Below are 19,619 nucleotides of genomic sequence, written 5' to 3'. Positions count from 1 at the left end.
CATGAAGTGTGGGTGGGGGAGTGAAGAGGGTGGAAGGAATGAATGTAGGGATGGTGATGGATTTGGAGGGAGAGGTGAGGGGAGAAATAGAGAGTAGAAGTGAGGACAACAGAGAGGGAAACCATTCAGTAGATAGAGGGGGGAAAGAGGCGGTGAGCCAGGAGCTGGTGAAGGAGAGAGGGGAAGGGAGAGTTGAAGATGGGAGTTTGTAGGATGGAGAGGGGAGGGGAGAGAAAGGGAGGAGGGAGAAGGGGAGGAGGAGAGAGAGAAGGGAGAGAGAGAGGGAGGGAGAGGGGAAGGGAGAGGGGGAGGGGGAGGGGGAGGGGGAGGGGGAGGGGGAGGGGGAGGGGGAGGGGGAGGGGAAGGGGAGGGGGAGGAGAGGGAGGGACAGGGAGGAGGAGTGGTGCGGGGAATGGTCGGGACAAGGATGGAGAGGGAGGGGAGAGAGAGGGGGAGGGAGGGGAAGGGAGAGTTGAAGAAGGGAGTTTGTAGTTGAGGAGGGAATAGATAGGGAGATTTGGGAGGAGGGAGGGTTGGGATGTGGCAGAGAGGTGAGGGAATTGGAGAGAGGTTGGGGCTTGGAATGGCATGAATAGAAGGAAGGGGGGGTGAGAAGGGGAGGCGGTGAAGAGGAAGGGATGGGAATGAGGAACATAGGGCGTGAATGAGGAGGGAGGGGAGGATGAGGAGGGAGGGGTGGGATGAAGGGAAGGTATGGGGATTACGAGGAAAGGATGTGAATGAGGAGGGTGGGGCTGGAATGAAGAGGTATGGGTGGGGATGAGGAAGGAGGGCTAGGGATGACAAGGGAAGGACAGATGGTGAAGGAGAGGCGGGGATGTTGAGGGATGGAGGGTGGGACAAGGATGGGGAGGAAGGCGGTCGATTGGGAGGAAGGGGGTGGGGAGGGCGAGGGAGGAACACTGATGAAGAGAGGGAGGGAGGGAGGATAGGGCGGAGGGACAGGGAGGAGGAGTGGCGCGGGGAATGGTTGTGACAAGGATGGAGAGGGGAGGGGAGAGAGAGGGGAGGGGAGAGAGAGGGGAGGGGGAGAGAGAGGGGAGGGGGAGAGAGAGGAGAGGGGGAGAGAGAGGAGAGGAGAGGAGAGAGGGAGAGAGGGAATGGAGGGGGAGAGAGGGAATGGAGGGGGAGAGAGGGAATGGAGAGGGAGAGAGGGAAGGGAGAGGGGAGGGGAGAGGGGAGGGAGAGGGGAGAGGAGAAGAGAGGGGAGGGGAAAAGAGAAGGGAGGGGAGAAGAGAAGGGAGGGGAGAAGTGAAGGGAGGGGAGAAGAGAAGGGGGGGGAGAAGTGAAGGGAGGGGAGAAGAGAAGGGGGGGAGAGAGGGACAGGGAGGGGCAGGGATGGAGAGGGAGGGGCAGGGATGGGGAGGGAGGGGCAGGGATGCAGAGGGAGGGGCAGGGATGGGGAGGGAGGGGCAGGGATGCAGAGGGAGGGGCAGGGATGGAGAGGGAGGGGCAGGGATGGGGAGGGAGGGGCAGGGATGCAGAGGGAGGGGCAGGGATGGAGAGGGATGGGGAGGGAGGGAGGGAGGGGCAGGGATGGAGAGGGAGGGGCATGGGATGGGGAGGGAGGGGCAGGGATGCAGAGGGAGGGGCAGGGATGGAGAGGGATGGGGAGGGAGGGGCAGGGATGGGGAGGGAGGGGCAGGGATGCAGAGGGAGGGGCAGGGATGGGGAGGGAGGGGCAGGGATGGGGAGGGATGGGGAGGGAGGGAGGGAGGGGCAGGGATGGAGAGGGAGGGGCAGGGATGGGGAGGGAGGGGCAGGGATGCAGAGGGAGGGGCAGGGATGGAGAGGGAGGGGCAGGGATGGAGAGGGATGGGGAGGGAGGGAGGGAGGGGCAGGGATGGGGAGGGAGGGAGAGGGATGGGGAGGGAGGGGCAGGGATGCAGAGGGAGGGGCAGGGATGGGGAGGAGGGGCAGGGGGTGTGGACATGGTGGGGAGGACGCCTCCTGCGCCGTAGCCGGTGCTGTGCTGTGCTGCGCTGCTGTGTGTTGTGTGCTGTGCGGGTCGGCGCTGGGATTGCACTGAGTGACTGAGGGCAGCGGCAGCGGAGCCGCTACTTTGTATCCGCTGAGGGACACTTTGTATCCATCGCCGGCTCCATCTCCAGCGCCATCCTCTCCCTCCCTCTCCCTCCCTCCCTCTCTCCTTCTCTCTCCTTCCCTCTCTCCGCCCGGAGCGAGGGGACCGGAGCCTGGGCAGCGGAGCGAGGGACCGGGTGCCGGGGCGGGGGTTGTGAGGCGGAGCCGGGAGCCGGGAGCTCCATCTCCCGCGGCCATGGTTCGCTCGGAGGCGGCGGCGGCGGCGGCGGTGCTGCTGGCGGCGTTACTGCGGGTGAGTGGCTCCCTCCATCTCTCTCCTCCTTTCCCTCCCCCTCCTCCTACCTCCATCCCCCTCCATCCCTTCCCCCTCTCCACTCCCCATCCCTTCCCCCTCTCCCCTCCATCCCTTCCCTCCATCCCCTCTCCCTCCCTCCATCCCCCTCTCCTCCCTCCCCCCCTCAATCCCTTCCCCCTCTCATCCCTTCCCCCTCTCACCCCTCTCTCTTCATTCCCTTCCCTCTCTCCATTCCCTCTCTCCCTCCCTCCACCCCCCTCTCCCTCCATCCCCCTCCATCCCGTTGCCCCTCTCCATTCCTTCCCTCTCTCTCTACCTTCCCTCCCTACCTTCCCTCCCTCCCCTCGCCTCCCTTCTCCCCCTCGCCTCCCTTCCTCCCCTCCCTCCATTCCCTCCCTCCCTGCCCCTCCATCCCTCCCTCCCCCCCCTCCATCCCTCCCCCCTCTCCATTCCTTCCTTCTCCCTCTCCCTCCCTCGCCTCCCTCCATCCACCCCTTCCCTCCCTCCATCCATTTCCCCCTTCCCCCTCTCCATTTCTTCCTTCTCTCCCTCCCCCTCCATCCTTCTCCCTCCTACTCTCTCTCCCTCCCTCCATCCCCGGGCCGCGCAGCGCAGGTGTTTCGGAGCGGAGCAAGCTTAAGCCGGGGAATAGGGGGGTGAAATGGGGATCGGGTGGGTGGGAATGAGTGGGTTGGGAGAGGACGGTGGGGTGTGGGGAGGGGGAGGTGAGATGGGTGGGTGTGGGGCGGGGGAGGGGGGTGGGTGGGTGTGGGGCGGGGGAGGGGGTGGATGTGTGGGGAGAGGGGGTGGGGGCGAGTGAGAAGGGTGGATGTGATGTGGAGGGGAGGGGAGGCGGTGGATAAAGACTGGGGTGAGGGAGAGACAAAGTGAGGTGGGAACCATTCAGGGGGGGGGGGGGTGGTGAGAGACTAGCTAGTGAGAGGCGGGGGAGGGGGGCATGCACACAGAGCGAGGGTAAAAGGTACAACATCGTGACGGGAGGAGGGGGGGGGGTAGAGACAGGGACTTCGAGCACCAAGAGAGATACATCCTGGGTACATTGAGATCGGACAGAGCCACGTTTTGTTTAAAGGGAGATTATTAAAAAAAAGATACATCTCCCACTTTCCCTCCCTTCTGTCGCTAATCGATATCTTGTATCGCTTTTATTTTATGGTGAAGAAAGCACTGAAATAAAGTTTGCCCAAATGCTCAGTGTTCTGTGATGGGGAGGGCTGGGTTTGCAAAAAAGACTTGGACTTGTGATTTTTGCAAGCAGTTTGCATGTGCAGTGCAGGCAGATGCGATTGCTTGTAGGATCGGCGTGGTGTGAAGGGATTTACTGCTCTGCATTGTCCCCGTTGCCTGCACCTTGCCCGTATTAAACCCCAGCGATGGGCTTTTCGCCGCGTTAACCTTACAATGCAGTAAAAAAAAAAAAAAAAAGTCCCCGTGTTTCGGTGACCCTTAAGGCTGGCTGGTGCGAGATATATTTTAGGCTATTTGTGCAGTGCTTTTATTTTTGGGGGGAGGGGGGCGGATTGCAGCACCGTTTTTGTTTGCAATGGGGCAGTTTTAACATAGGCAAGCAATGCAGGAGAGAGAGAGAGAAGGTTGGGGAGGAGGGGGAGGAGGAGGAGGAGGAGGGAGGGGGGTTAGGAATGCGTGCATTTGGAAAATGCCTTTCCCGTTAGCTGCACATTTAGGTCGATTTGAATCACAATAGCCCTTTATTTTCGTTGGGTTTGGATTAGAACTGACACAATGGAAACTACTTTAAAATGCAACAATTTTTTTTAAAAAACAGCAGAGGGAGGAATTGTGAGGCGAACTTTGCTCATTAATGCGTATCATTCACTCTACAATTGACCTCCACAAACCTATTTTGAAAGCAAAATTTAAATCCCTGTTTAGTCCTGCCTCCTGCAATTTGATGTTTTCCCCAGAATGTTTTGCATTTGTATATTCCAGTCTTTTTGCACGATTATTGTTTGCTTATATGTTTATGTATATGTAAATGTATTTGTGTGTATGCGTTATGTATATAACACTCTTGACTCTTGGTCATGGAGATTCTGGAGTCTATATTTTCATGTGTAAGATGTTGAAGGGGGAACAATTGCAGTAGTAAATGGGGTTTGGTTTAGTTTATTGTCATGTGTACCGAGCGAGGTACAGTGAAAAGCATTTGTTGCGTGCTAACCAGTCAGTGGAAATACTGTACATGATTACAGTCGAGCCGCCCACAGTGCACAGATACATGATAAAGGAATAATGTGAATTAACTTTTAGTACAAGATAAAGTCCGATCAAATGTGTAGGAAGGAACTGCAGATGCTGGTTTAAAACCGAAGATAGACACAAAATGCTGGAGTAACTCAGCAGGTCAGGCAGCATCTCTGGAGACAAGGAATAGTTTTGGTTTTGGGTCGAGACCCTTCTTCAGACTGAGAATCGGGGGAGGGGGAACCGAGAGATATGAAAATGTACAAAGAACAAATGAATGAAAGGTATGCAAAAGGACAAAGTCCGGTCAAAGATAGTCTGAAGTGTCTCCTTTGAGGTAGATAGTGTTTGCAAAAATATTAAGACTGGGAGTTGTTTGGTTGAGTTTTACTGGCCTACATTCAGCTCGTTCTTGACCTCCAAAGCTGCCCAGAGTGTTGGGGAGGTGCACTTGCAATGTAACAATGTTGCTCAATGGAACATTGATGGAACAACTTATTGGAACAATGACTAGTGCCGACTCAAAACGCTGGAGTAACACAGCGGGTCAGGCAGCATCTCTGGAGATGCAATCCTTCTCATTATTAGATATACAACAGGATTTTAGGATTCTGAGAAGGTGTTTTACCAGAATGCTGCCTCCTTATTAGAGGCCCATTGGGGTATAAAAGGGAGAGGTTGGACAAACTGGGAAAGACACAAAGTGCTGGAGTAACTCAGCGGGTCAGGCAGCATCTCTGGAGAACATGGATAGGTGACGTTTCGTGTTGGGTCCCTTCTTCGGACCCGAAACGTCACCTATCCATGTTCTCCAGTGATGCTGCCTGACCTGCTGGGTTACTCCAGTAATTTGTCCTTTTTTTTGTTGTAAAGCAGCACCTGCAGTTCCTTGTTTCTACTTATAAAGAATAGTAAAGCACAGGAACAGGTCATTCAGGCCACAATGTCTCTGTAAATAGTTTGTAAGGAGTGGGTGAGACATAGAACTAGTGTGAGCGGGTGATTGCTGGTCGGTGTGGACTCGCTGGGCCAAAGGTGTGTAGGAAGGAACTGCAGATGCTGGTTTAAATCGAAGATAGACACAAAAAGCTGGAGTAACACAGCAGGTCAGACAGCATCTCTGGAGAAAAGGAATAGGTGCTGTTTTGGAACGTTCACGGTGGTGCAGCGATAGAGTTGCTGCCTTACTGCGCTTGTAGCACCAGAGACCCGGGTTCGATCCCGACTATGGGGAGCTGTTTGTACGGAGTTTGTATGTTTTGTACGTATTGTATGACTGTGTGGGCTTTCTCCGAGATTTTCAGTTTCCTCCCACACTCCAAAGACGTACAGGTATGTAGGATAATTAGCTTGGTGTATGTGTAAATTGTCCCTAGTGTGTGTAGGATGGTGTTAATGTGCGGGGATCGCTGGTTGGTGCGGACTCGGTGGGCCGAAGGGCCTGTTTCCGTGCTGTCTCTCCACGCTAAACTCTGGTGGGCCAAAGGGCCTGTTTCTACAATGTATCATTCAATCAGTTGGGTTAATTGGCCTCTGAAAGTTATCCTTAAATGTGTTGGGGTACGAGGGAGTTGAAGAGAGTAACGTACAGTGGGATGAGTGTGGCATTATGGTAAGTCGGGTTGATGTGAAAGTGGGATAACAGAACGAGTGTGACCGTGGAGTCGGTGGGCCAAAGAGTCTGTATCCATGCTGCATCTTTCAATCAATTAATCAATCTTTTATCTCCCCCCTCAAAGGCAACAGTGGAAGCAAATGGAATCTCGCTCTGCTCGGCTGGATTTACAGAAGAAGTCTACAGTGCGGCAGTGTCGAGGGACATTTACAAAGGGCAGCCTCTCCTAAATGGTAATCCACCTTTGTAGTATCTACTCTTGTTGGGGAGCCTGGTTTGGATGTGGGGACTGGGTCTGGTGCACTGTGCACTGTGGCATTGAGCGTCCCGTGAGCGAGCGAGCCAATGTTCCGGTTGAAATGTTTGCCTTCTTTCCTCCCCCGAACAGTTAAATGTGAGGAAGCACATTTAGCAGGGCTGTTTATCTTTTTGTAATTTATGTTATTTTAAGCAACCGAAGCACTTGACCTCACCAGAAGGGTCTGCATTGCTGGTGGTTTGCACTTTACAGCTCGTTCTTCACCTTGTTGGTAACCTGAGATTACGATTTGGGTCTTCGGACTATTTCGGAGAGAGTTGAATTGGCGAGACTCCTGTTGTCACTCAAAAAAATAATTCAATGTTAAAGAGTGAAGGAGGGATATGCATGTGTATATTTAAGCCGACATGTTCAGTCTTTCAGTGCCTTGTCGACAAGCATGGTGGCGCTGCAGTAGAGTTGCTGCCTTACAGCGCTAGGGACACGGGTTGGATCCTGACCGTGGGCGCTGTCTGTATGGAGTTTGTACGTTCTCCCTGTAACCTCGTGGGTTTTCACCGGGTGCTCCGGTTTCCTCCCACACTCCAAAGACGTGCAGTTTTTTTTTGTTAACTGGCCTCTGTAAATTGGAGGCCAATTCTCTGAATGCTATCAATGGAGGCCAATTCTCTGGCTGCTTTCAAGAGAAAGTTAGATAGAGCTCTTAATGATAGCGGAGTCAGGGGGTATGGGGAGGGGGCTGGAACGGGGTACTGATTGTGGATGATCAGCCATGATCACATTGAATGGCGGTGTTGGCTTGAAGGGCCTAATGGCCTACTCCTGCACCTATTGTCTACTGTCTATAAATAATCCCCAGTGTGTAGGATAGAACTAGTGTACAGGTGATCGGTAGTTGGCGCGAGCCGAAGGGCCTGTTTCCTTGCTGTATGTCTAAAAAAAATGTTTCAAACTACGCGAGATCTGGATCGATCCTGGGTCTCTGATGTTGTGAGGCAGCAGCTCTACCAGCTGTGCCACCCTCATTGGCTCTCGTCCAAAGAGCCCATGCAGGTGGGATGCAATGAGCAGGCTCCATCTGTGCTGAGTGATGCTATTGTGGTACATAACGTCAGTAGCACGCCGGAGGTCTGTTCACACGCAACCCTCGCTCCGTCTGCAAGGGGAGTGGAGAAATTCCTCATCGTGTAATGACTGAATGTTGACCAAGGGCCGCTCCATGATTAACTCACGGGCAGTTCTGGTAAGATTACAAATCGTACAGCATGCCACAGAGGTTTCGTAAGTCGTAGGATCAGAATGAGCCCTTCAGACCATCAAGTCTACTCCGCCATTCAATCATGGCTGACCTATCTTTCCCTCTCAACCCCATTCTCCTGCCTTCTCCCCATAACCCCTGACACCCGTACTAATCAAGAATCTGTCATCTCGGCCATAAAAATCTCCATTGGCGGCCTCCACAGCTGCCTTTGGCAATGAATTCCACAGATTCACCACCCTCTGACTAAAGAAATTCCTTCTCATCTCCTTTCTGAACGTGCGTCCTTTTATTCTGAGGCTATGCCTTCTGGTCCAGACTCTCCCACTAGTGGAAACAGTCCCTCTATCCAGCCCTTTTGTTATTCTATATGTTTCAATAAGGTCCCACCTTGTCCTTCTAAGTGCCAGCGAGTACAGGCCCAGTGCCGTCAAACGCACATCATAAGTTAACATCCTCATGTGGAAGAAGGAACTGCAGGTGCTGGTTTAAACCGAAGATAGACACAAAAAGCTGGAGCAACTCAGCGGGACAGACAACATCTCTGGAGAGAAGGAATTGGTGACGTTTCGGGTCGAGACCCGAAACGTCACCCATTCCTTCTCTCCAGAGATGCTGCCTGTCCCGCTGAGTTACTCCAGCTTTTTGTGTCAACATACTCATTCCTGGGACCATTCTCGTAAACCTCTTCTGGAGCCTCTCCAGTGCCAGCACATCTGTCCTCAGATACGGGGCCCAAAGCTGCTCACAATACTCCAAATGCTGTATCACCAATGCCATATAGAGGCCTCAGCATCACATCCTTGTTTTTGTATTCTAGCCCTCTCAAAATAAATGCTAGCACAATATTTGCCACAATGCTTTGATTCGAGGGCACCAGCTACAGGGAGAGGTTGGGCAAACCTGGATTGTTTTCTCGAATGTAAGTTGAAGAGAGACTTGATTGAAGCATATAAAACCAGTCATTGAATACAGAGTGGAAATAGGACTTTTGACCCAACTTGCCCACAGCGACAAATGTGGCCCATCTATGCTAGTCCCACCTGTCTGTGTTTGGCCCATATCCCTCTAGATATGTACCTGTCTAAATGTTTCTTAAATGTTGCTTGCCTCAAAGACCAGAATGCTTAGCTTTAAGGTCAGAGGGGCAAAGTTTAAAGGAGATGCACAGGGCAGAGTGGTGGGTGCCAGGAATGTGCTGCCAGGGGTGATGAAGGCAAGTTCGGTAGTAGTGCTCGGGAGGCTTTTAGATAGAGAAGAGTCAAGAGTCCCAAAACATGGATATGCTGGGAATGGAGGGATATAGTTCTTGTGCAGGCAGCATAGTGATTGCTGCTGCGTTACAGCGCCAGAGACCTAGATTCGATCCTGACTACGGGTGCTGTCTGTGCAGAGTTTGTACGTTTTCCCCATGACCATGTGGGTTTCCTCCCGCACTCCTAAGACATACAGGTTTGAGGGTTAATTAGCTTTGGTAAAATTGTTAATTGTCCCTTTTCTATTGGATAGTGCTAGTGTACGGGGTGATCACTGGTCGATGCAGACTCCATGGGCCGAGGGGCCTGTTTCCACACTGTATTTCTCAAGCCTAATGTAAAGTCTGAGGATGTGATTAGGAATACAAGGAACTGCAGATGCTGGTATACAACAAAAGAGACAATGTGCTGGAGTAATTCGGTGGGTCATGCAGCATCTCTGGAGAGCATGGATAGGCGATGTTTCGTGTTAGGTCTTTGGACTGGGAGATGAAGTTAGTTTATCTTGGCATCATGTTTGGCCCAGATGCTGTGGGCTGGCGGGTATGTTCTTGTTCTGTACCGTTCTACGTTCTCTACACTGGACCCTGGTGTGGAATTCTAAATGTTTTGGATGGTCTTCCAAATGTTTGTCGATGCCGTGGTTTTGCAAATATTGTAGACCGGGTTCATTCCTGATAATTTGCAGGACTCTGGAGAAAGAGTGGCAGTGGGTGAAGCTGGTGATAGACACACAATGCTGGAGTAGGAAGAAACTGCAGATGCTGGTTTAAATCCAAGGTAGATTTCGCTCAGTCCGTCTCAGCCAACCTGATCTCCTGGTGGCTCAGCACTTCAACTCCCCCTCCCATTCCTAATCTGACCTTTCTGCCCTGGGCCTCCATTGTCCGAGTGAGGCCCAATGCAAATTGGAGGAACAGCACCATATATTTCGCTTGGGCAGTTTACACCCCAGCGGTTTGAATTTCAGGTAGTCCCTGCATCCCCTCTCTATCCCCTCCCCCTTCCCAGTTCCTCCACTAGTCTTCCTGTCTCTGTCTACATCCAATGTTTGTCCCGCCCTCTCTCCTGAGAAGAGTCTCGACCCGAAACGTCACCCATTCCTTCTCTCCCGAGATGCTGCCTGACCCGCTGAGTTACTCCAGCATTTTGTGTCTACCAAGGGTGGAGTCACTGAGCAGGCAGACAGCATCTCTGGAGGATTCAATGATTCTTTATTGTCACCTCGGTACAGTGAAACGATCTGTTTTTGCATACAACCCGGTAAAACCATACAGCGGACCTCACCTCGGCAGTACACAAGTGAGGCCACTTGACCCGACGTCCCCCCTCGCTCCTGTAAATAGGTGATGCTTCAGGTCGGAGTATCGGCATTGGCTCGATGTGCTGACGCCTCTTTCTGTGCCCTTGTGGTGCTCTGTTGCGCAAGCAAGGGCTTGGGAGATGACTCAAAGGACACTGGATGTGATCCAGCTCCGTGTGTGTGAGGCCTGTGTCACTGGTATTTTTGGTGTTCCATGTGATGTCCAGTGAAGAACTTAAGAACAATAGGGAGAGGCCGTGTAGGCCAGGGCTTTATTCCTTGGAGCGCTGGACGACGAGGGCTGATTCTTGCAGAGCTGTACAAGATCATGACAGGAATAGATCGGATAAATGCACAGTTGTTTGCCCAGGTGTTGAGGGGTGATTTTATCGAGTTGTATAAGACCAAGAGAGGAATAGACAGCGTAAATGCACAGTCTTTTACGCAGAGTTTGGGAATCGAGAACCAGAGGACATGGGTTTAAGGTGAGGGTGGAAGGATTTAGTAGGAACCTGAAGGGTAACTTTTTCACACAGAGGGTGTGGGTATATGGATCGAGCTGCCAGAGGAGTTAGTTGAGGCTGGTACATAGAAATATAGAAACATAGAAAATAGGTGCAGGAATAGGCCATTCGGCCCTTCGAGCCTGCACCGCCATTCAATATGATCATGGCTGATCATCCAACTCAGTATCCCATACCTGCCTTCTCTCCATACCCCCTGATCCCTTTAGCCACAAGGGGCACATCTAACTCCCTCTTAAATATAGCCAATGAACTGGCCTCAACTACCTTCTGTGGCAGAGAATTCCACTATCGCAGCGTTTAAGAAATATGTAGATAAATACATGGTTAAGAAAAGTTTAAAAGGATAGGGGCCAAAGGCAGGCAAATGGAACTTGCTTAGATACAAAGTGCTGGAGTAACTCAGCGCGCGGGCACCATCTCTGAAGATAAAGAACGGACTGAAGAAGAGTCCTGACCCAAAACATCACTTATCCTCTTTCACCAGAGATGCTGCCTGACTCTCCGAGTTGTCCAGCACTTTGCGCCTATCTTTGGTGGTAAACCAGCATCCGCTGTTCTTTATTTCTACGTTTCTGCTTAGATGGTCGTATTGGTTTGCACGAGCAAATTGGGCTGAATGGCCTGTTTCGGTGCTGTATGCTCCCTAGTATGTCACTTTACTTTAAAATATGAATTGAATACAAATGTTTACGGTCTAATAGAAATAATCTCTTGTGCACGTAACATTTAGCACATACCTGAAGTGAGATATCTGTTACCTAAGTACTGAGGAAAAACTTTTTCAGTCAGAGAGTTGTGAATCCTTGGAATTCACTGCCTCAGAGGGCAGTGGAGGCCAATTCTCTGAATGCATTCAAGAGAGAGCTAGATAGAGCTCAAGGATAGCAGAGTCAGGGGGTATGGGGAGAAGGCAGGAACGGGGTACTGATTGAGAATGATCAGCCATGACCGCATTGAATGGCGGTGCGTACAGGCTCGAAGGGCCGAATGGTGGCCTCCTGCACCTATTGTCTATTGTTTCCAAAGTTTGTGTGTTAGACAATAGACAATAGGTGCAGGAGGAGGGGGTCCAATGTTCTGGACTCCCCCAACATTGGGAACATGTTTCCTGCCTCTAACGTGTCCAACCCCTTAATAATCTTATACGTTTCGATAAGATCTCCTCTCATCCTTCTAAATTCCAGTGTATACAAGCCTAGTCGCTCCAGTCTTTCAACATACGATAGTCACACCATTCCGGGAATTAACCTAGTAAACCTACGCTGCACGCCCTCAATAGCAAGTTAGAGATTACTCATTCATTAACCATATCCTTGCGTTTAAACACTGACTGGTCGGGGCAGTGAGTTTTAATCGCTGTAGATAAGGTGTCTCAAACAATGGCTAGAATGAGTGAGGAATTTATCTTGGGCAATAAAAACGATTTCGCAAGTCCCTTCTGTAGCCCTCAAAATCAAGTACAGGCCCACCACCGATTTTCCGGCAAATGGTAGTCCGGCACCTCCTTTAATCGGGGCAAAGTCACGAGAGGGTGCCCTTGATATCCACCCCGGAAGACCCCCCTCCGAAGTCCAGAGTCCCGGCTGCAGGGGGCAAATCCGACCCGCCAATTGGCCGCGGAAGTGCCAATGAAGTCAATCGGCTGCCTCACCCGGCCTAGGTGCCACATGTTCAGTTGGGGGCGGACTTCCGGGGGGGGGGGGGGGGGGAGATTTCAAGTGCGTTCTCGTAGTTTTGTTTTTATTAAAGGAGATGCCAGCCCATCAGTTGCCAGAAAATCGACGGTGAACCTGTATAATATATATTTCTTCCTCGACTGCCTCACTTCTCCTTTGACTCCTCCCACTTCGAAGTCCAAGGCATATCTGTGGGCACCCGCATGGGCCCCAGCTATGCCTGCCTCTTTGTAGGGAACGTTGAACAATCCCTATTCCAGGCGTACACTGGCCCTATCCTCGAACTCAATCTCCGTTTAATCTGACGACGTTGCTACCTCCTGCACCCATGCAGAACTTATGGACTTCATCAACTTCACCGCCAATTTTCATCCTGCACTCAAATGTACTTGGACCATCTCCGACACCTCCCTCCCCTTTCTTCATCTCACCGTCTCCATCACAGGAAATGGACTATTGACTGACGTCTATTACAAACCACTGACTCCCACAACTACCTTGACTACCCTTCTTCCCACCCTGCCTCCTTGGGAGACTCTATCCCCTACTCCCAATTCCTCAGTCTACGCCGCATCTGTGCTCAAGATGAGGTGTTCCATACCAGGACGTCCGAGATGTCCTCATTCTTTAGGGAATGGGGGTTCCCCTCTCCCATCATAGATGAGGCCCTCGCGTGTCTCGGTGCTCCCCCTCCGCCTAGTCGTGACAGAGTCCTCCAGTCCTTGCCTTCCACCCCATCAACCGTCGCATACAACACATAATCCTCCGACATTTACACCACCTCCAGCGGGATCCCACCACTGGTCACATCTTCCTATCTCCACCACTTTCCACTTTCTGCAGAGACCGTTCCCTCCGCAACCCCCTGGTTAACTCATCCCTTCCCGCCCAAACACCCTCCCCAGGTACCTTCCCCTGCAACCGCAGAAGATGCAACACCTGTCGCTGTACCTCCTCCCTCGACCCTGTCCAGCGACCCCGATAGTCCTTTCAGGTTAGGAAGGGGTTCACCTGCACCTCCTCCAACCTCATCTATTGTGTCCGTTGTTCAAGATGTGGACTCTTATACATTGGCGAGACCACAATAGACAATAGGTGCAGGAGTAGGCCATTCGGCCCTTCGAACCAGCACCGCCATTCAATGTGATCATGGCTGATCATTCACAATCAGTACCCCGTTCCTGCCTTCTCCCCATACCCCCTGACTCCGCTATCGTTAAGAGCTCTATCCAGCTCTCTCTGGAAAGCATCCAGAGAACTGCCTTCTGAGGCAGAGAATTCCCCAGATTTGCAACTCTCTGACTGAAAACCACAGATTTACAACTCTGACTGAAAATCTGACTGACCAAATGCAGATCATTTTGCGGAATACCTTCGCTAAGCCCACCTGAACCTACCTGAACACTTTAATTCTCCCCATTCCTACACAGACCTTTCTGTCTAGATCTCTATTGTCAGTGAGGCTAAACGCAAATAGGAGGAACAGCATCTTGTATTTTGCTTGGGCAGCTTACAGCCCAGTGGCATGAATATTGATTTTTCTCACTTCAGGTCACCCCGGCATTCCCTCTCTCTCTCTCTCTATCCCCTCCCCCACCCAAGTCGCACCTAGCTTCTCGTTTTCACCCTAGAAACAGCTAACAATGGCCCGTTTCCTTTATTATCTTCACTTTTTTGCACATATTTTATTCATTGTTCTTTATTTCTCCACATCATCAAAATCTCTCGATTCCCTTATCCCTAACCAGTCTGAAGAAGGGTCTCGACCCAAAACATCACCCATTCCATCTCTCCAGAGATGCTGCCTGTCCCGCTGAGTTACTCCAGCTTTTTGTGTCTATCTTCAGTATAATTTATTCCCCTTTTATTCAAAGTAGTGACCTTTTTGATTATTTAGATGGCAAATTTGAATGTTATTGACTCTATTTTCCACATTGTTCACTCTGGGTAGGGAAGTTCAAGCTGACTTAACAATTTTGAAGACAGACGCAAAATGCTGGAGTAACTCAGCGGGTCAGGCAGCATTTCTGGAAAAAAGGAGTAGGTGACGTTTCGGGTCAGAACGCTCTTAACTCGTACACTACTCCTCACACCCCCCCCACCCTCCCGTACCCCAGAGTAAACCGCTGGTTGCCCCTGAGTTACTCCAGCATTTTGTGTCTCTGGTGTAAACGAGCATCTGCAGTTCCCTCCATAACCATTTTGAAGACTTGTGATACATCTAAATATACGGGGTTGTCTGGTGTTTGTGAATCCCAGTATGAATATTCTGGAAGTCGGAACAGCCTGTGGCTCAGTAGCCAGTGGCTCGTCGTGAGTCTGAAGGATCTGGGTTGAAGTCCTCCAGAGATTTCGGTTCAAATCCAAGGTGTCGTTTGAGATTTCCACCGTGTTTATTTATCATGTGAACTGGAAATGAACCGGAACAATGAAATCCTTGTGTGCCACAGCTTGCAGGCACATAGTCATACAGCAGGGATACAGGCCCTTCAGCCCAACTCGTTCATACTAACCAAGATACCCCATCTACACTAGTGCCACTTTCTCACGTTTGGCCTGTATCTTTGTCTATGTCTAGACAGATGTGCTATATAAAATGGTGTTATCGCTAAGTCTAAATCGGTGTACTCTACAAATTGGTGTGGTTATTTGTCTAGGCAGTTATACTAGATACATTAGATAGAGTCACAGTCATATAGCACAGAAACAGGCCTATCAGCCCAATTTGTCCATGCTGACCAAGATGTCCAATCTACACTAGTCCCATCTGCCCGTGTTTGGCCCATATCCCTCTAAACCTGTCCTAACCATGTACCTATCCAAATGTGGCTTAGTGTTGTATTACTTGCCTCAACTACCTCCTCTGGCAGCTTGCTCCATACACCCACCACCCTCTGAGTGGGAAAGGTTGCCATAGGTTCCTATTACATCTTTCCCCTCTCGCCTTAATTGTGCTCTGGTTCTTAATTCCCCGACCCTGGGTAAAGGACTAAACATTCGCCCTGTCTAATCCCCTCGTGATTTTATACAGTTCACTGTACCTGGGTTCATGTTGTTCTACCTGCCTCAACAACCTCCTCTGGCAGCTCGTTCCCTACACCCACCACCCTCTGAGTGAAAAGGTTGCACTCGGATTCGTGTTAAATCTTTCCTCTCGTCCTATGCCTACATCCTCTGGTTCGTGACAACATCCGTAAAATACCATTGCTCTATGTACTTAGCTTAGTGTGTCGAGACTCTTGTTCAGACTGGCGTGCATGGGTCATAGATATGGCACAGAAACAAGACCTTTGACCCACCCCAGCGAAATTTGGGGGTGTGCTTTTGTTTTGGATGAACCATCTAAATGCAGTGGTTTCGTGTGTATGTGTGCGTATAACTGAACTTTAATTTTTTTTACGTTTTATTATACTGTTACAGGGTACTATGTTTACACATTCTGTTGTGCTGCTGCAAGTAAGAATTTCATTGTTCTGCCTGGCACACGTGACAATAAAACACTCTTGACTCTCGAGGATGTTCCCTGCAGAGGTTTGATATTCACTTGCTTGCACTGTGGCCATCGGAGCTTAATCTGGAGCAGCAAGAGGCAGGGAAATATCAGCAAGGCCGCAGTGATACGCAAGGTTAAACTGGGGAGCCAGGCAGCGAGGCCATCTCTCCTTTTGGAAGAATAGACTGGGAGTTGTTTCCTGCTCGTTGTCATTCCGATGGCATTGCCTGGGCATGGGAGCTTGTCAGAGTAACATGCCAAGTGTTCAGTTCTGTTAATAAACTGTCGGTGTTCGTTGATCTCCATTCCGCTTGCGTGTGTCAACCCTAACCCTAACGAAAGGCCCAAGGGTGTCTCAATGGGTCCACCAAGTTGAACCTAGAACGTAGGCACAGAGTCATACAGCATGGAAACAGGCCCTTCGGCCCAACTCTCCCATTCTAACCAAGTAACTAGGCTGGTGCCATTTGCCTGCATTCAGTTTGGTTTTGTTTATTGTCACGTGTACCGAGTTACAGTGAGAAGCTTCTTTGTTGCGTGCTAACCAGTCAGCGGAAAGACAATGAGTTTACAATCAAGCCGTCCACAGTGTACAGATACAGGATATGGGGAATAACATTTTGTGCAAGATTAAGTTCAATAAAATCTGAGTAAAGATAGTTTGAGAGTCTCTAATGAGGGAGATGGTAGGTCAGGACCGCTCTCTAGTTGGTGCGAGGGTGGTTTACATTTGGTCCATATCCCTTTGAACCTTTCTTATCCAAATATCTTTTAAATGCAATTCAAGTACCATTGGTATGCACGTACTATCCAAACGTCTTTTAAATGCCGTTATACAGCCTGCCTCAACTACTTTCTCTGGCAGTTTGTAACCTATACCCACCGCCCTCAATGGAAACCGTTGCCTCTTGGGTTCCTAACATCCTTTCCCTATCTCCTTAAACCCATGTCTGGTCCTTGATTCTCCTACCCTGGGTGAAAGTGTTTATTCCCTTCATGATTTGATGCAATTCACCCCTCATATCATATCATATCATATATATACAGCCGGAAACAGGCCTTTTCGGCCCACCAAGTCCGTGCCGCCCAGTGATCCCCGTACATTAACACTATCCTACACTATCCTACACCCACTAGGGACAATTTTTACATTTACCCAGCCAATTAACCTACATACCTGTACGTCTTTGGAGTGTGGGAGGAAACCGAAGATCTCGGAGAAAACCCACGCAGGTCACGGGGAGAACGTACAAACTCCTTACAGTGCAGCACCCGTAGTCAGGATCGAACCCGAGTCTCCGGCGCTGCATTCGCTGTAAAGCAGCAACTCTACCGCTGCGCTACCGTGCGGCTCATCCTCCTGCAATGCATGGAATAAAGATTTATCCTACCCAACCTTTAGCTCAGGTCTTCGTGCTTTTACTAATAATAACTAGTTATAAGAGTCATGGAGTGATACAGTGTGGAAACAGGCCCAACAGTTAACTCTGACTATAGCTAATAATAACTATACCAACAGTGTTCCACCTGGGGTTAACGTTTGAGTTTGGTTTATTGTCACGTGTACCGAGGAACAGCGAACATCTTGTTGTGTGCGAACCAGCCAAAACTACAGGAAAGACTACATGATTACAATAGAGCCATCCGCAGTGTACAGACACACGATGAAGGGAATAATGTGAATAACATTTAGTGCAAGGTAAAGTCCGATCAAAGATACTCCGAGGGTCTCCAACGAGGTCGATAGTGGCTCAGGACTTCTCTAATTGTTGCTCATTGGAAGCAGATCGTCATTGATTTAAGAAATAAACTGCAGGGGTAATGGGTGGCACTGTGGCACTGCTGATAGAGCTGCTGCCTCACAGCACCAGAGACCCGGCTTCGATCCTGAACTCAGATGCACGATTGCACGTCCTCCCTGTGACCAAATGGGTTTTCCCTGGGTCCCCCGGTTTCCTCCCACATACCAAAGGACGTGCGGGTTTGTAGGTCAATTGGCCCTCGGTAAATTTCCCCCCTCCATATTGTGCAGGGAATGGATGAGCAAGTGGGATCATGTAGAACGAGCGTGCTCGATGGTCGGCGAGGACAGGGTGGGCTGAAGGGCCTCTTTCCACGTTGTATCCCTAAGCTAAAACTAAACTAAATAATATGAGAAACGCAAAAGGCCAATGGGGTAAGATAGACACAGAAAGCTGGAGCAACTCAATGGGTCAGGCAGCATCTCTGGAGGAAAGGAACAGGTATGTTTCGGGTCGAGACCCTTCTTTGGGGAAAGAATGGAGCTGACTATTGCACGGACATTGGGGCCAAATAGCCTGCCTTGCTATAATGAGTTTAATTTTCCACGTGTTTTGACAGTAATGCATCGTGATGTGTTTTGAGTGCTAATTTTAGCTACTTGTTTTGTTCTCCCTCCTGTTTGTTTTTTGTATATGAAGTCCAGTCATTGACTGGAACAGCATGGAAACGCCTTTCCCTAGCCCTAACCCAAACCCAAGCCAACATGCCCTTGGTGACCCATGTGTCCCCAAAGTACTAAAAATGTCAGCAATTGACCAACAAACCTGTACGTCTTTGGAACGTAGCGGGAAACTGGAACACCCGGAGGAAACCCACGCGGTCACGGGGAGAAACAGAAACATAGAAAATAGGTGCTGGAGTAGGCCATTCGGCCCTTCGAGCCTGCACCGCCATTCAATATGATCATGGCTGATCATCCAGCTCAGTAGCCTGTACCTGCCTTCTCTCCATACCCTCTGATCCCTTTAGCAAAAAGGGCCACATCTAACTCCCTCTTAAATATAGCCAATGAACTGGCCTCAACTACCTTCTGTGGCAGAGAATTCCACAGACTCACCACTCTCTGTGTGAAGAAATGTTTTCTCATCTCGGTCCTAAAAGACTTCCCCCTTATCCTTAAGCTGTGATCGTACAAACTCCGCACAGACAGCGCCCGTAGCCAGGATCGAACCTGGCTCTCTGGTACTGTAAGGCAGCAGCTCTACCTCTGTGCCACAAAGTGCTGCAGTAACTCAGCAGGTCAGGCAGCATCCGTGAAGGGAATGGACATGCTAACATGTTTTGGGTTAGGACTCTTCTTCAGTTGCCCATTCCCTCCGCGGATGCTGCCCGACCCGCTGGGTCCGTGGTGCTATTAGGCAGCAAGTCTGTCTCTGTGCCCCCCCCCCCCCCCAGCTGCACCGCCACCTGCAGTCCCTTGTGTCTACTCTATGCCATGACTACCCAGTCCATGTGTGACTATGCCATCGTTGCTGTAGCCTCGAGCCGTTTTGGCACCGGCTCTGATCTCTCAGCCCAGTGACGCCGTGCTCTTCACTGCTACTGCCTTCACATCGGCGTCTGTGTATTCTTGTGCGTGTGTAGGAAGTGGTGAAATGGAGGATATTGATTCTCCTAACGTGGGCTGCTGATGTGCTGGCCAGAAACGGAATCGATTCAGTGTCTGATCTTTTCTGCCCAAAGATGCGATGTGTTTGCAGAGGAAGAGAGAGATATATTTGATCAGCGGTGGCTGCGGGTGATTGTGCAAGGCATGATTCTGGCGTTGGAAAGTCGTCCAGCATTCCTCTTTTTTAAATAACAGATTCATGTATGTTCTTCAGTGATCAATATTTCCAGGGTCT

At 50.5% G+C, this 19,619-nt stretch overlaps 1 protein-coding gene across 1 annotated transcript in view; it reads left to right on the top strand.

The window, feature by feature from the left end:
• Nucleotides 1–2,239: 2,239 nt before the first annotated feature.
• Nucleotides 2,240–19,619, top strand: part of LOC144592855 (cadherin-2-like) — a 112,224-nt gene continuing 94,844 nt past the window's right edge. Inside the window, exons 1-2 of the mRNA XM_078398023.1 lie at nucleotides 2,240–2,356; nucleotides 6,325–6,433. Of these exons, the coding sequence (XP_078254149.1) occupies nucleotides 2,300–2,356; nucleotides 6,325–6,433 (166 nt within the window). The 5' untranslated portion in view covers nucleotides 2,240–2,299. The remainder of the gene's footprint in view (nucleotides 2,357–6,324; nucleotides 6,434–19,619) is intronic.

The sequence above is a fragment of the Rhinoraja longicauda genome, chromosome 4 (genome assembly GCF_053455715.1).
Source record: "Rhinoraja longicauda isolate Sanriku21f chromosome 4, sRhiLon1.1, whole genome shotgun sequence".
NCBI classification, from domain to species: Eukaryota; Metazoa; Chordata; class Chondrichthyes; order Rajiformes; family Arhynchobatidae; genus Rhinoraja; species Rhinoraja longicauda.
Note: the sequence above shows the minus strand (reverse complement) of the source record. Positions and strands in the feature narration are given on the sequence as shown.